The sequence below is a fragment of the Macaca fascicularis genome, chromosome X, assembly GCF_037993035.2.
Source record: "Macaca fascicularis isolate 582-1 chromosome X, T2T-MFA8v1.1".
Lineage (NCBI taxonomy): Eukaryota > Metazoa > Chordata > Mammalia > Primates > Cercopithecidae > Macaca > Macaca fascicularis.
In genome coordinates, this window is record NC_088395.1 from 18,892,605 (window position 1) to 18,906,528 (window position 13,924).

The window sequence follows — 13,924 nt, forward strand, 5'->3', positions numbered from 1 at the left end:
AAAAAAAAAGAAAAAGTACAGAAAAGACATGTACATGTAATTCACAAAAAGATACAAAATGGCCCCCAAGTATATGAAAAAAAGTTCAGACTCTGCCTTAGTAAGAGAAATGTTGATTAAAGTAACACTGAGATACCATTTCTCACGTATCAGACTGTCAAACGTATTTTTTAAATGACAAAACATTTAGTTGGTGAGCCTTGGGAGTCAGTGTTTTTAATGCTCCTCAGGTGGTTCTAATGTGCAGCTAAGATTTCAAACCACTGGTTTAAGGCAACCGTCCAAGTGGAAATTTACTTCATGCTGCAGAGAACTGCATTTTCCCTGAAACTGAAAGCCTTCTTTACTCCCCAAATTCTAAAACTCCTGAGCTAGCATGGTGATTTTTTCTTTTTTTTTAAAGAGAAGGGTCAGTATGTTTGTTACATACCACTGAAGCTTTTCCAACTCTTCTGGGGAGGAAGGGCAGGGTGTCCTGACAGAACAGCAGCAGTGTTCTAGGGGAGACAAAAGGAAAAGGAACAAGAAAAATGCACGGTCAAGAACAAAGCAAGGTGGCAGCTCAGAACCATTAAGTATCATGGTTCCTACACTGCCTGCATTTAAAAGAGCAATTGTCTAAAACAGGTGGTAAAATAGATTGGACGCCGTTATATTGACAATTATATACTGTATACATAGTAGTGCTCAAAAATATTTATTGATTTTTTGGGGGGTTATATGCATGCCATACTAATCACTCTTCAGTAACTCCTAAGAGGAATTCACAAGTAAACACATCTTAGAGGACAGGATGTTAAGTGAAATAAGCCAGGTACAGAAAGACAAATACCGCATGATCTCACTCAGATGTGGAATCTAAAAAGTCAAACTCATAGAAACAAAGAGTGAAATGCTGTTTACTGGGGGGTCAGAGGTGGAGGGATTGGGGAGATATTGGACAAAGGACACAAAATTTCAGTTAGGCAGGAGGAATAAAAGAGATCTATTGTACAACATGATGACTACAGTTAATAAGAATGTGTTGTATGCTTGAAAAGAGAGATCTTAAATGTTCTTACCACAAAAAATGATAGGTATGTGAGGTAATGCAAATGTTAAATAGTTGATATAGCCATTTCGCGATGTATAGCAAAACATCACATTGTACACCACAAATATGTAAAATTTTTGCTTGTCAATTAAAAAAGTGGACATATCCCAGTAGCAATCCATTGAACACTCCAAAAAGAATTCTCCTTCTCAGCAGGGTTTATCATATTATCAAATAAGACATATTAAAACTTTATTAGCGGGAAGGGAGAGCATTAGGACAAACACCTAATGCATGTGGGGCTTAAAACCTAGGTGACGGGTTGATGGGTGCAGCAAACCACCATGGCACATGTATACCTATGTAACAAACCTGCACGTTCTGCACATGTATCACAAAACTTAAAGTAAAATAAAATAAAATAAAAAACTTTATTAGCAAGCAGGAAAAATAACCTTCTAGGGCTCTTTAAAAATTGCCCAATGGACAGGCATGGTGGCTCATGCCTGTCATCCCAGCACTTTGGGAGGTCAAGGCAGGAGGATCACTTGAGCCAAGGAGTTCAAGAACAACCTGGGCAACATAAGGAGACTTCATCTCTATTAAAAATGTTAAAATTAGTTGGGTGTGGTGGTGCATGCCTGTAGTCCCAGCTACTCAGGAGGCTAAGGTAGGAGGATCACCTGAATCTGGGAAGTAGAGGCTGCAGTGAGCTATGATTGTGTCACTGAGCCTGGTGACAGACTGAGACCCTGCCTCAAAAAAAAAAAAAAAAAAAAAAAAAAAAAAAAGAGAAATTGCGCAAGGACAAAGGAGTCAAAACAGAAAGCTGTAACATATGTAAATTTATTAATTACATTTTCAATTAGAAAAATAACACATTAAAAGCCACATGAAGATTAATGCAGCAATAATAGCAATAATAGACAACTTACCCATCGGTCGAATCTTTACTCTTTCCAAAGCAGCTATTACAGCACATGCATTCATTGTATTATTCAGTTTTATTGTGAATGTACAATTTAATGTGCTGTAAAGAGAAATATACATAACCAGAATGTTACTGAATGGGAAACCTACCTACATGTTTGTAATTGCTTTTGCAAACTTAGAGTGAGGAAAGGGGACACTGATACTGTTAACTTGTGATGTCACCCCAATAAGCTTGTAAGTACCCATTTACCACGGTCTGAATTTTACCCAAAAAGACTTTATATTAAGAGACATTTATGGAGGTTCACATTCACAGATGTTGCAAACCAGAAACTCTCTGACCACACACAGGTGCTGGCTCATTTTGCCTGCCTACACAATGAACAGGCAGGGGTGAAACTTGGTTGCAGAGACAAGCAGGCACCTTGACACCTTTAATCTCACCCCCCAAACACTAGCTGGCCACTTGCCTGGTGTCTATAAACGTCTGAGTTTCCATCATGGGAGGCCTTTCACATGACAGTCTAGATGAACATCAAGATCTTTTTTTGTTTTAGACAGAGTCGCGCCCTGTTGCCCAGGTTGGAGTGCAGTGGCGTGATCTCAGCTCACCGCAACCTCCCTGCCTTCCAGGTTCAAGCGATTCTCCTCCCTCAGCCTCCTGAGTAGCTGGGATTACAGCCGTGCATCACCACACCACACTAATTTTTGTGTTTTCATTAGAGATGGGGTTTTGCCATGTTGGCCAGGCTAGTCTCAAACTCCTGACCTCAGGTGATCTGCCCACCTCGGTCTCCCAAAGTGCTGGGATTACAAGCGTGAGCCATTGCACCCAGCCACATCAGGATCTTTCAAATCCAAAATCTTTCTGGGGCCAGGTGTGATGGCTCACACCTGTAATCCCAGCACTTTGGGAGGCCGAGGCGGGCGGATCACTTGAGTCCAGGATTTTGAGACCAGCCTGGCCAACATGCTGAAAACCTGTCTCTACTAAAAATACAAAAATTAGCCAGGTGTGGTGGCGGGTGCCTGTAATCCTAGCTACTCAGGAGGCTGGGGCAGGGAGAATCATTTGAACCTGGGAGGTGGAGGTTGCAGTGAGCCGATATTGTGCCACTGCACTCCAGTCAGGGCAACAGAGTGAGACTCTGTCTAAAAAATAAAAAATAAAAATAAAATAAAATAAAATTCTGGAAATTCTATCTAGATTATCAGATAGCTAAGAATTGAAGACATTCTCTCTGTTTCTTTCTACTTTAGCCTTGGTTTAGGTGAAAGAAAATTAATGTTGCAATAATGAAAAACAGGTCAGTGAAATGAACGAAATATGTACAGTGGATAGGGAATACAATTTCACAGAAGACTTGCCCTTATTTGTACCAATGAATAGTTTAATGAGTAGAAACTCTCATTTTCTAGGACTTTGACTGTCACAGAAGGCTCGGGGTTCAGATAGTGAGAATATTGCCCTATAAGCCATCGGTTTACACAGCCAGGATAGCCAATGGACACAATTCAAAATGATAATCTGTGCAACCCCAAATAATTGTTGGACAACCTCTGATTCACCCCTGCCTGCATGTGCTTCTTAATTTGTTCTTTTCCCTTTCTTTTTAAAACTTTTTTTCAGACAAAGTCTCACTCTGTCACCCATGCTGGAGTGCAATGGTGCAATCTTGGCTCACTGCAACCTCTGCCTCCCAGGCTTACGTGATTTTTGTGTCTCAGCCTCCTGAGTAGCTGGGATTACAGGCGCCCGCCACCATGCCTGGCTAATTTTTGTATTTTTAGTAGAGATGAGGTTTCGCCATGTTGGCCAGGTTGTTCTCGAACCCCTGACCTCAAGTAATCTGCCCACCTCAGCCTCCCAAAGTGCTGGGATTACAGGCGTGAGCCACCACACCCAGCCATGTTCTTTTCTCTTTCTTTCCAATCTTTTCCTTCCTCCTCTTTCCTTCTTTTCCCAAGCTCCATGTTATATTCCCTCTTTTTGGTCTGGCCTTCACCCTGCCTGGACCACTGGGAGCCATTTCTTGGTTATATTGGTGGCCCTCGGGGCTAAGGACACTGATGACCCTTAGCCTTGTGGAACCAGAGGTAAATGGCCCGATACTACACATCTCTCTGTGCTTGGAAAGAAATGAGAAGACAGATATGACAGAGTGATCAGTGTTTGGAAAAATAAAAATATTTAAATCCAAAATGTCATTAATATGTATTTATTTTAGAGGACCCCCTTTGCATTTGCAATTTAACTAAGACTCCTTAATACTTTATTTCTCATAAATGGAGAAATGATATTTATGAAAGTATTAAAAATGACTGACCTTTGGGCCTCTGCTGTAGCACACATTATAAAATAAGTCTGAAACAAAACAAAAAACATGTATAGACATATATGTTACTTTGGGCAGTTGGAAATATCAGAAAAGAAGACCCAAGGCTAATCAAATAATTTTAGAATCATGAGAGCCCTTAGGGATTGTCCATTTCACATTCCTATCAGATTCCCGGCATATCATCAACGCTTTTCAGGCCATACAATCTCCGTGAGGTCACTGTTACACAAGGAAGCTCATTTTCCTGGAGTTTATATTTTAAGAAACTCTTGGTGTTACATGAAGGAAAATCTACCTCCTTGTAATGTCTACCCATTACTTCCAGTTCTGATTTTTGGAATAAAAAAACTAGTCCATTCATTCTCTTACACAAAAAATTTGGAAGAATTTGAATACATATCTCCCAGGAATGCAGAACCCTGTGCTTTCCCCCAAATCATAACAATAATTTTAAACAAGCTACAGGGTGCACTATGATTACCTCACTTAGGGTTTGCAGGGTTTTGTTGAGCTCTGAGCGTCTGTAACAAAATGAGAGAAATTGACATTAAGGAGATCATTAGTGATATTAAATTCAAAACATGTTAGATTTTAGCAATTAAATCAAGCACATGGTATACGTTGCTTACGGTGTTCACTTTGAAGAAACAGAGAGTATAAGAGAGTCCTATGTGGCAAGAAAATAAATTATTTATATGACAAGGGAAACCAACCAGACGGGAGCTATGTCAGTTCTAGCCAAAAGTGAGATATAAATTATGATTGGACAATTTTGTTATTCATGAGGCTACTACAACCTCAGGCAGTTTCTTCTGGCAGAGGGTCAGAGGGAAAGCTGGCCCCAGGCAAAAATTTCTGAGAGGGGCAGGCCACTTACCCTGGGGACCCTGTGCCTCTGATTTCTTCCTCACCCTGTCTCCCACTGACCTGGTCCTGCCCTCTCTGGCCCTCTCCAACGCTGCCTTCCCTTCCTCACAACTCCCCCTTAGGAAATTCTCTCATTCCTCTCCTCCAATCGCACTCCAACCACGCTTTCATTTCTTCAAAGTGGCAGAGCTTCACATGAAGTTGGGATGAGAGGAATCTAGTAAAAGAATTCACTCAAAGGCGGTAGTTCTCAAACAGGGATGAATTCTTTAACTAGATTCCCGAGTAGCTGGGATTACAGGCGCCCGCCACCATGCCCAGCTAATTTTTGTATTTTTAGTAGAGATGGGGTTTCACCATATTTGCCAGGCTGGTCTTGAACTCCTGACTTCAGGTGATCCACCTGCCTTGGCCTCCCAAAGTGCTGGGATTACAGGGGTGAGCCACTGCACCTGGGCAAGGGGCATCTGTTTGTAATGCATTTCTCATTGTCTGTGCTTGTCCTTGTAAGCCTGGGTCTACTTAACAAAGACTTTTCTCTGACTTATGAATCACTGATGCTTCATGAAAGCATCAACAAATCATATATTTGGAGTCCCACCTTGGACTCCTCTTTCAACCATGCTGGATACCAAATCATTAAAACTCAAATGCTAATTCAAATGAAGCTGTTATATAACTTCAGAGCATCAACGATCCTCATGGGGATAATAGTTGATGTGATTATGGTTAATCTGCAAGGAAGTTAAGAATCAGTTGGCTCTATAACCTTTGGGCTGGTCTCTTTCCCATTCTCAGTTTTCAATAGCAAATATGACTCAAAAAGTATCCTTCCGTAGTTGATGTCTGAAGTTTCAAATCCAACGGCAGATTACTCACTTTAATTCACTTAGAGACAGGACTCCAGTTAAGGTGCCATTTGTTATATGTTGATTCTGTTAGAAGCACAAAATCATTAAGAATATAACAAACACTGTTTTTTCACTCTCTAACAATAAGTTGTTCTTCAGTTTTATCAGCCACTCAAATAACTATACCCCAAAGACTGAATCCTAAATGCAAGGAACATTGTCTATCTAATGATCAAGTTGCAGTTTTATAAAAAAGGGAGGGCAAAAAGTGGTTCTCAAAAGTTAATCCGTATTGGCTGAGCCTGTTTTTGTTTTATGTTTTCTTTAAAAAATATTCTAAGTCAGCAACTCTGATGTGCTGATTTCTGTCTTTCTTCATTTCAAGAGTTCCCCTCAAAGAACACTATTAACACTGTTGTCACAAAAGGTCCTGGATCTAAGTTAACAGACCCCAATGTAAAAAGGAAAACTTGATAGCAGCCATCGCTGTATTTCTAGTAACCAGTTCATTGCCTGGCACATAGTAGGTACTCAGAAATAGTCATTGAATGAATGAACCACATTTGGCTGGGATCCTCTGAACCAATCTAGGGTTTGGGAAGGTTGATACCACTGCATCAGAATCCCCCATGGGGCGAAGAGAATCACATTCACAATATTATTCTTAGATTCAATACATATATTTCTTGTTGCTAGGAGTTTCTAATATAATTTAAAATTTTAACTGGCAGTAGAACTGCATCATCTTAACATTCTTATTCAGCAGCAAGCCTATTGAAAACTAAAATATAGTTATTAACAAAATACCATGATTATTATGAATTAAAGCCCTCTCTATAAAGCTAGGGACTCAATTAACATATTTTATTTAAATTTGGTCATAACAATAAATATACCAAATATCACAAATAATCTGAACCTCAAACAAATGTTTAAATACATGTGAATTTGCCTTTTAAGATTGCAGTAAGAAAAATCTTTAAAACTTACCTGGGGAATGGTGCTTTCTCTATCATATTGAAACATGATCTCACCTCTAAAAAATGCTAAAAATAAAATTTCAAAAAGATATTTGAGACTTGTATCTTCATAGCTTGAGGATTAATACCACATACAAAAAGATTATCAAATTATAAGGTTTCATCAAATTGTTTTTATTCACAGTTACTCTGTCAGTAAGTTACTCAAATATTATCAACGTAATTTTCAGAAAATATGAACTGTAAATTTTATGTGGGAATTCAGAAAGAGAAAACTTGCCCCCTTGTTAAGAAATTTTATTCCTGGGGCCTTTGACTCTATCTGGAAACAAATAAAATAGAGACTCCTAAACAGAAAGACATGGTGTGCACTTCATAATCTATATGCAGGGGTGTCCAATCTTTTGGCTTCCCTGGGCCACATTGAAAGAAGAATTGTCTTGGGCCACATATAAAATACACTAACGACGACAACTGATGAGCTAAAAAAAAAAAAAAAAAAAAAAAAAAAAAAAAAAAAAAGGCCATGCATAAATCTCATAATGTTTTATGAAAGTTTACGAGTTTGTGTTGGGCCACATTCAAAGCTGTCCTGGGCCCCATGTGGCCCATGGGCCGCGGTTGAACAAGCTTGATCTATAGGAACCCCAAACTGGCCTTGTGAGCAATAGGGCAAAGGATATCACATAAACTAGAGCCAGAGCTCAGCCAATGTTTTTGGTGATTGAGCAAGTAGTCAATATTTGAGGGTTTGCAGGCCATATGGTCTATGTTATAACTACCCAACTCTGCCATTGTAGCGTGAAAGCAGCCATAGACAATACATAAATGAACAGGCATGGGCTGTGTTCCAATAAAACTTTATTTACAAAAACAGGCCATATTTGGACTATGGCTGATAGTTTGCCAACCCCTGAGCTAGAAGGCCTCCTCTTCTCATCATCTTTTATTGTACCCCAAAGTACAACAACTGATTCCTGCTTAAAAATGGCCAAGAAAGCACTAGACCAGTGTTTGACATGATCTATTTCAGCAACTCTTCTACTGAGAACCTCAGTTTCCACATATCGATACTGAAATTTCAATTCATACAGTATGTAATTATTAAAAGATATTTGATATCTGCATAGAATTACTTATCCATTTTTTTAAATCTTAGCTTTTAAATGATTATTTAAATTGTGTGTTTGTGTACGTGTGTGCCAACACCCACAACATCTCTGCCTCACATTCTTATTGAATGAATGTTGAGTTTCATAAACGTGCCGGGAGCACAGTGGTAGCAGAGCAACCAGGAAGCCACCACCTTCTGACTGTCAGCCTGACTCTTGGTCAGCTCCCATTTTCTTCGTCAGCCTCCATTTTCCTTAATGAACCCAGATTGGAACCTGCAAGAAGTGAAGGTTTCTAGTTTCTGGCAGGGTACCATGGGGTTTCTGGTGCCAAAAACCCTGATGAGGTTGTTTTCACCGACACTAAAACCAATGGTCAATTCGGTCCCTTAATTGGGGAAAACATTACTCCAACCAGCTTTCTGGCATCTGCTATTCAAGATGACCAGTTTTTTTTTTTTAAACTACATGTTCAATTTTCAAACAGTTATCAAACATCATGTAGACACAACACTGAACTAGACATTAGTCACCAGCCCAAAACATAAATGAAGCACAAAAATAATGACATTATGGGGAATTCGGTAAACGGAAGACTCAGAGAGTAGGGAGAGAAGGAGGAGGAAAAGAGAAGAGGGTTATACGATATACGAAAATGAAATGTATCCAACACTTTGTTTTCTTTAATCAAAACCAGCTAATATTTTCCTCCTATATTCTACCTAGAATGTAGTATCAGCAGAAAAATAAGCAAATCTTGTATTCACACAATAGAAAGTGTTTATGAAACATTTTTTTAATAGGATGTTTTCTTGTTTTCTAATTTATCCAACCTTATTTTACTTGAAATTGTTACCTATGTTTTTCACACAAATTATTAAACTGTTAAAAGGCATGGAATAAAGAAAACATTCCTGTAATGATTGCTTATTACTATAATCACAATAAGACTTTCATATCATAAAATACCTAGTTAACTTCCTCTTCTCACTTCTCATGATCTCTGGCCAATTCTGACCTGCCACACCATATTTTTCTGTTTTTCATATTTGTTTTCATTGGTTTTAACAAGAAAGGGAGCCCAGGGAGCCAAACCAAGGTGAGAAAAGTTGTTGTTTTATTCCGTCTGGCCCATGGCAGAAGGGAAAATATTCCCATTTCAAAAATAGCATGTTCTCAAGAGATTTCCATCTCAATTTTTAAAAATAGCAAATGGTCTTAGTTAGAGATGGCAAAATACACTATGGACACTGCTGGAATTAGCATCCACTTAAACTAGGTGTACATGAGTTTTCAACATTCAACAGGCTGATCTGTTTATTCTTAGCAAGACGTTATCCTGTTTCTAAGCTCTAATACTTAAGGCCCTATGGAAAAGCTTGACAGATTTCTATATAAGAAGTGACTTTCAATAATTATTAATGTCTTTATTAATTATGTTCATGAATTAATTCTAAGGGTATTAGTTATGGATTTAAAACTATAATGAAAAATATTTATTATAGAGCTTTATGTCTCATATTAAGGAAGTTAATCCATCTTCTCACTAGGCAACGGGAAGATAATTTCAGCCAGATATAAAATTTGTTTTGTTTTTATTAGGGACTCCTAGTAGCCAGGTGGCATGAAAAGAAGCAGATCCAAGAGGCACATACCACATACTCAAAAGAAAAGAAAGCAAACCATTTATCTCTATGGAGGAAATTTATCTGGTAATGTATAATGTACACAAGAACTAACCTGAGTCATTGCAAATAGATGACAAATTGCAGATATTTCTCTGGAGTTTGACGCCTGCAAAGAAAACACAACCCAGCCGGTTAAGCATGTCAATGCCTGTGTTTATGTGCTGCAATGTCAAGAGAATTCATAAATGTAGGCATCAAATGTGGACCAGCAATATTATAAGCTGGATTTAATTGGCTGGATGAATTCCACAAAGACTAAAGAAATGAGTTTTCATTTGTTGGTTGGTCAGCTATGGAACTTAATTCTTTACTAATCTTTAGTATGTCAATATCTGACCCTCAACTCCTCCCTAAAATTTTTGTCTCCTTCCCAATTAATCCCTCTCCTGTTCAGTATAAACAGAGCACCATGAACACAAACCAAGTAGAGACTTTAAATGGATGGCCCTTAATCATAGATCCTCCTTCTTTTCCTAGGTAGGAGAGTCTATGAACACTCTAATGTTAATCCTAGCTCTTTATGCAAATGTATGTATGAAATCACATTAATGTCATAATATTGTTTCATGGGCAAATCTACAAAATTCAAAACATATTTGCTGAGCATTAACCATATTCTACAGGCTTTGGGAGTTTCCAGATATAGATCCTGCCCTCAAGGAGCTTACAATCTAGTGGATGATATTAGCCAGTAAATAAAAGCATTTTTAAATTTATGTATTAGTGAGGGCAAAATGGAGTGATGACCAGGACAACAGACCACACAGGCATACAAAGGAGACAGAGATGACTGGGAGATAAAATGAGCATCAGAACCAAAACTTTATACGTATTAACCTGAGAAACACTTTCTCCTTTGGTGAGAGGAGAAGTATATCTCTTCTTCAATTTGAAAAGAACTCAAGGTTTACTTCTCTAAAAAGCCTTCCTTTATTAATTGCATCCTTTTGGCAAAGCATCAGAGATCCATAGTATACGGGAGGAGCAAATGCTGATAATGTATTAAACCAACTGCCAAGGGAAAAACTTGTTATATTAAGAAATATTTATGTCTCCTTGTTAGGTCTTGTTTGGTCAGAATTATGTATGCAATGCCCAATTGCTAGTTTCTTTCCATTGCACATTAGGAATCCTTAGTTCATTTCTATGAGAAAACTAGTTTGGGTACAAATTAAAATTATAATTTGAGTTAGTGCATGTGATATGGTTTCTACTAGTGTGATTTATTGATATATAGGCATCATGCTTTAGCGAAGACGCCTATAGCTATGAGTTTTGATTTTGTGAGCAAATTAAATTTAGGTACCCCAAATTACCAGATCTGTAGATTTTTATATTGTTCCAAAGCAGTGTTACCCACACCAAAAGAGAAAGATTTCATTTCTTCTTCTGTCTATAAGCAAATATACTTGCTTATAGATAGAACTCACTGTAACATATATACTATGCAAATATAGAATGTATAGATTCTATAATGGGTAGTTATGCTTTAAATGTCCTTTAAACCATTGCTGTATTACTTACTAAACTTTTCATTCGATCATCTATCTTTTTCTAAATTTTAGCTGCACCTCCATTTCCAGTGATGTGTGTCTTCTTGCTGCTCATTCATACTGATAATTTGTTTTTCCTATTGCTAGGGTTCTCATCTGTAATCTCCTTTATGTACATGGCCACAGGTCATTCCTTAAATCATGAGTGAGAAAACTTTCTAAAGGGTCAGATAGTAAATATTTAAGCTTTGTGGTCGTATGGTCTCTGTTGCAACTACTCATGTTTTATGCAGCAGAAAAATAGCTATAGAGAATATGTAAGCAAAGGGGCATAGTAGTGTTCCAATAAAACTTTATTCACAAAAACAGGCAGTGAGCCCGATTTGGCCCATTGGTGATAGTTTGCCAACCCCTACTTGAAATCAAGCCTTTGTCAAGCATGTCTTGTGTGTGTAGTCTTGTATCAGAAACTTAAAAAGTACACATTTTCTTGGATTTAAAAAGAATTTGGCCAGGTGCAGTGACTCAGGCCTGTAATCTTAGCACTCTGGGAGGCTGAGGCAGGCAGATCACTTGAGCCCAGGAGTTTGAGACCAGCCCGGGCAATGTGGCAAAATCCTGTTTCTACAAAAAATACAAAAATTAGCAGGGCTTGATGGCACAAGCCTGCAGTCCCAGCTACTCAGGAGGCGGAGGTGGTAGGATCGCCTGAGCCAAGGAGGTTGAGGCTGCAGTGAGCTATGATTGTGCCACTGCACTGTAGCCTGGGCCACTGAGTGAGACCTTGTCTCAGGAAAAACAAAATTTGAGGTTCATTCCTCTAACTTTTTCATTAATTGCATCTCCCTCTACTCCTATGCCTCTTAACCATGTCAGTAATACTTGTATAATCATTGCCTTTATCTGCATGCATGTTCATGTTAGTTATCTATTTGTTTGCCTTGTCTCCACCCATAGACTAGAAGATTCTTGAGGGTGGGCTCTGTGTCTGATCATTATTATATAGCCCCAAACACCTAGAACAATTTCAGGTACCCAGTGCATACACATCTATTCATTAAGATCAGATTTTATCTTGAAAAGATTAGAAAAAAGAGAAAGAAATTATAAACACCAGCCATTTGTTTAATTTTACTTTAGTTATAAAAAAAGAAAGTCTTGATATTGATAATAAGTCATACCTGATGCATTGAAGGTTTTTACTATAGTGATTTTAGTTTTTTCTGCAAAGAAACAACTTAAATATTAGAGAATAATTGTTGCTTGTTTTTTAAAAACAATTTGCCATGAGTATCATTTTAGTGAAGTGCTAAAAAAAAAAAGTCACACTGTTGACACCTTTAAGACACTATCAGTCATCTCAGCAACAGAATGAACAGGAACCGCATCCACGGATCCTATAGCATTGGCACAGGGTGAGTCTGGGAGTTGGAGTTCCATGTTTACACAGTTAGATCACACCCATTACACATCCCACTGCTTGTGTAATTCTACTTTAGTTTCCATGCACTGCTGCAAGACAAATGATGTGCACTTACACTTCAGATATGTAGAATTAAGCCACTATCGGGACCTTCAGTTGATAGATTGTAGAGGGCAGGAGATTCAGAATAAAAATTAATGTGAAACAGTACACATGGGATGTAAAGTATTGCTATTATACAATCAAGTGTCTTGCTTTAGGAGTTAACATAATACTATCCCCATTGTATCGATGGAGAATGCTATTCTCAGAGAAGTCGAGATCATCCACCTATATACAGTCACATAACATGCCCACAGCAGAACCAGGACTGTTCAAAGTGCGTGACTCACAGGCAAATATTAACATGCCCCGAAGGAGCAAACTTTAGAAATGTCTTCCAAACACATTTTGGGGACAGAGCTCATGGTTCATTCCCCAGATGATGGAGAACTGGGCACAGAAATCTTTGCTATAAAAATGGCCAATGGAAAGAGGCTGTGTTCAGGGCATAGATTTGCATCGAAGCTCTGTCACCTAGGGTGAATGGGCAAATTCTGAAGAAAAGGCCAAGCTCAGAGATTGGAGACACTCTTAAGAATGATGATGTTATCCTGGCAGAAACTCATCAGTAACAAAGACACACAAATGAGGTTTCTGAAACTGTCAGGTTTCAATGTGTGGCCCATGAGCAATGGTGGGTGGTAATTATGAAGGCTGATAGCATTTCACATTGTCATTAAGAATCTTTTAAATATATTATTTTGTTTGCCCTGACAGTTTCCTTTTCAGAGCAAACAAAATACAACTGTGAAATGAACTTCTGGTTTTGGTAACTAAAGTGCTCTGGGGTAAAAATGTTTAACTTCACTAATAATCATGAATGAAAAATAAAACCTAAGAGTTGAGAGAAAGATTTAATAATATATGATACAGTCTCAGCAAAGGTACAGTGACACAGACATTCGCATCCACTGCAGACAGGAATGTCGCTGGGCACAACCTTTCTAGAAGGTAACTGAGCAGTAGTATCAAGGGTCTTACAATAGTCTTACTGCTGACCCTTAGAATGCAATCCTTGCATATTGTAATCCCTGGAATGTATCCTACAGAAATAAGAAATGAATGCAAAGATGTTGGCACCAGAATGTTCATTGCAATAACTT

At 38.3% G+C, this 13,924-nt stretch overlaps 1 protein-coding gene and 1 long non-coding RNA gene across 14 annotated transcripts in view; one reads left to right on the top strand and one right to left on the bottom strand.

Moving 5' to 3' along the window:
- LOC102120361 (uncharacterized) overlaps nt 1–13,924 on the top strand; it is a 65,612-nt gene that overhangs the window by 35,274 nt on the left and 16,414 nt on the right. The gene's annotated exons all lie outside the window — the stretch shown is intronic.
- ADGRG2 (adhesion G protein-coupled receptor G2) overlaps nt 1–13,924 on the bottom strand; it is a 134,810-nt gene that overhangs the window by 30,453 nt on the left and 90,433 nt on the right. For 8 of the 13 annotated variants that reach the window (XM_065538043.2, XM_074028987.1, XM_015443470.4 and 5 more), the window contains 7 exons: nt 9,856–9,909; nt 7,014–7,069; nt 6,052–6,107; nt 4,787–4,826; nt 4,294–4,331; nt 1,969–2,063; nt 431–497 (listed from right to left, as the gene is read on the bottom strand). In XM_065538043.2, the coding sequence (XP_065394115.1) occupies nt 431–497; nt 1,969–2,063; nt 4,294–4,331; nt 4,787–4,826; nt 6,052–6,107; nt 7,014–7,069; nt 9,856–9,909 (406 nt within the window). Of the gene's footprint in view, nt 1–430; nt 498–1,968; nt 2,064–4,293; nt 4,332–4,786; nt 4,827–6,051; nt 6,108–7,013; nt 7,070–9,855; nt 9,910–12,477; nt 12,520–13,924 lie in introns of all 13 variants that reach the window. The other 5 variants (XM_015443471.4, XM_005593111.5, XM_074028986.1 and 2 more) reach the window with 1 other exon arrangement.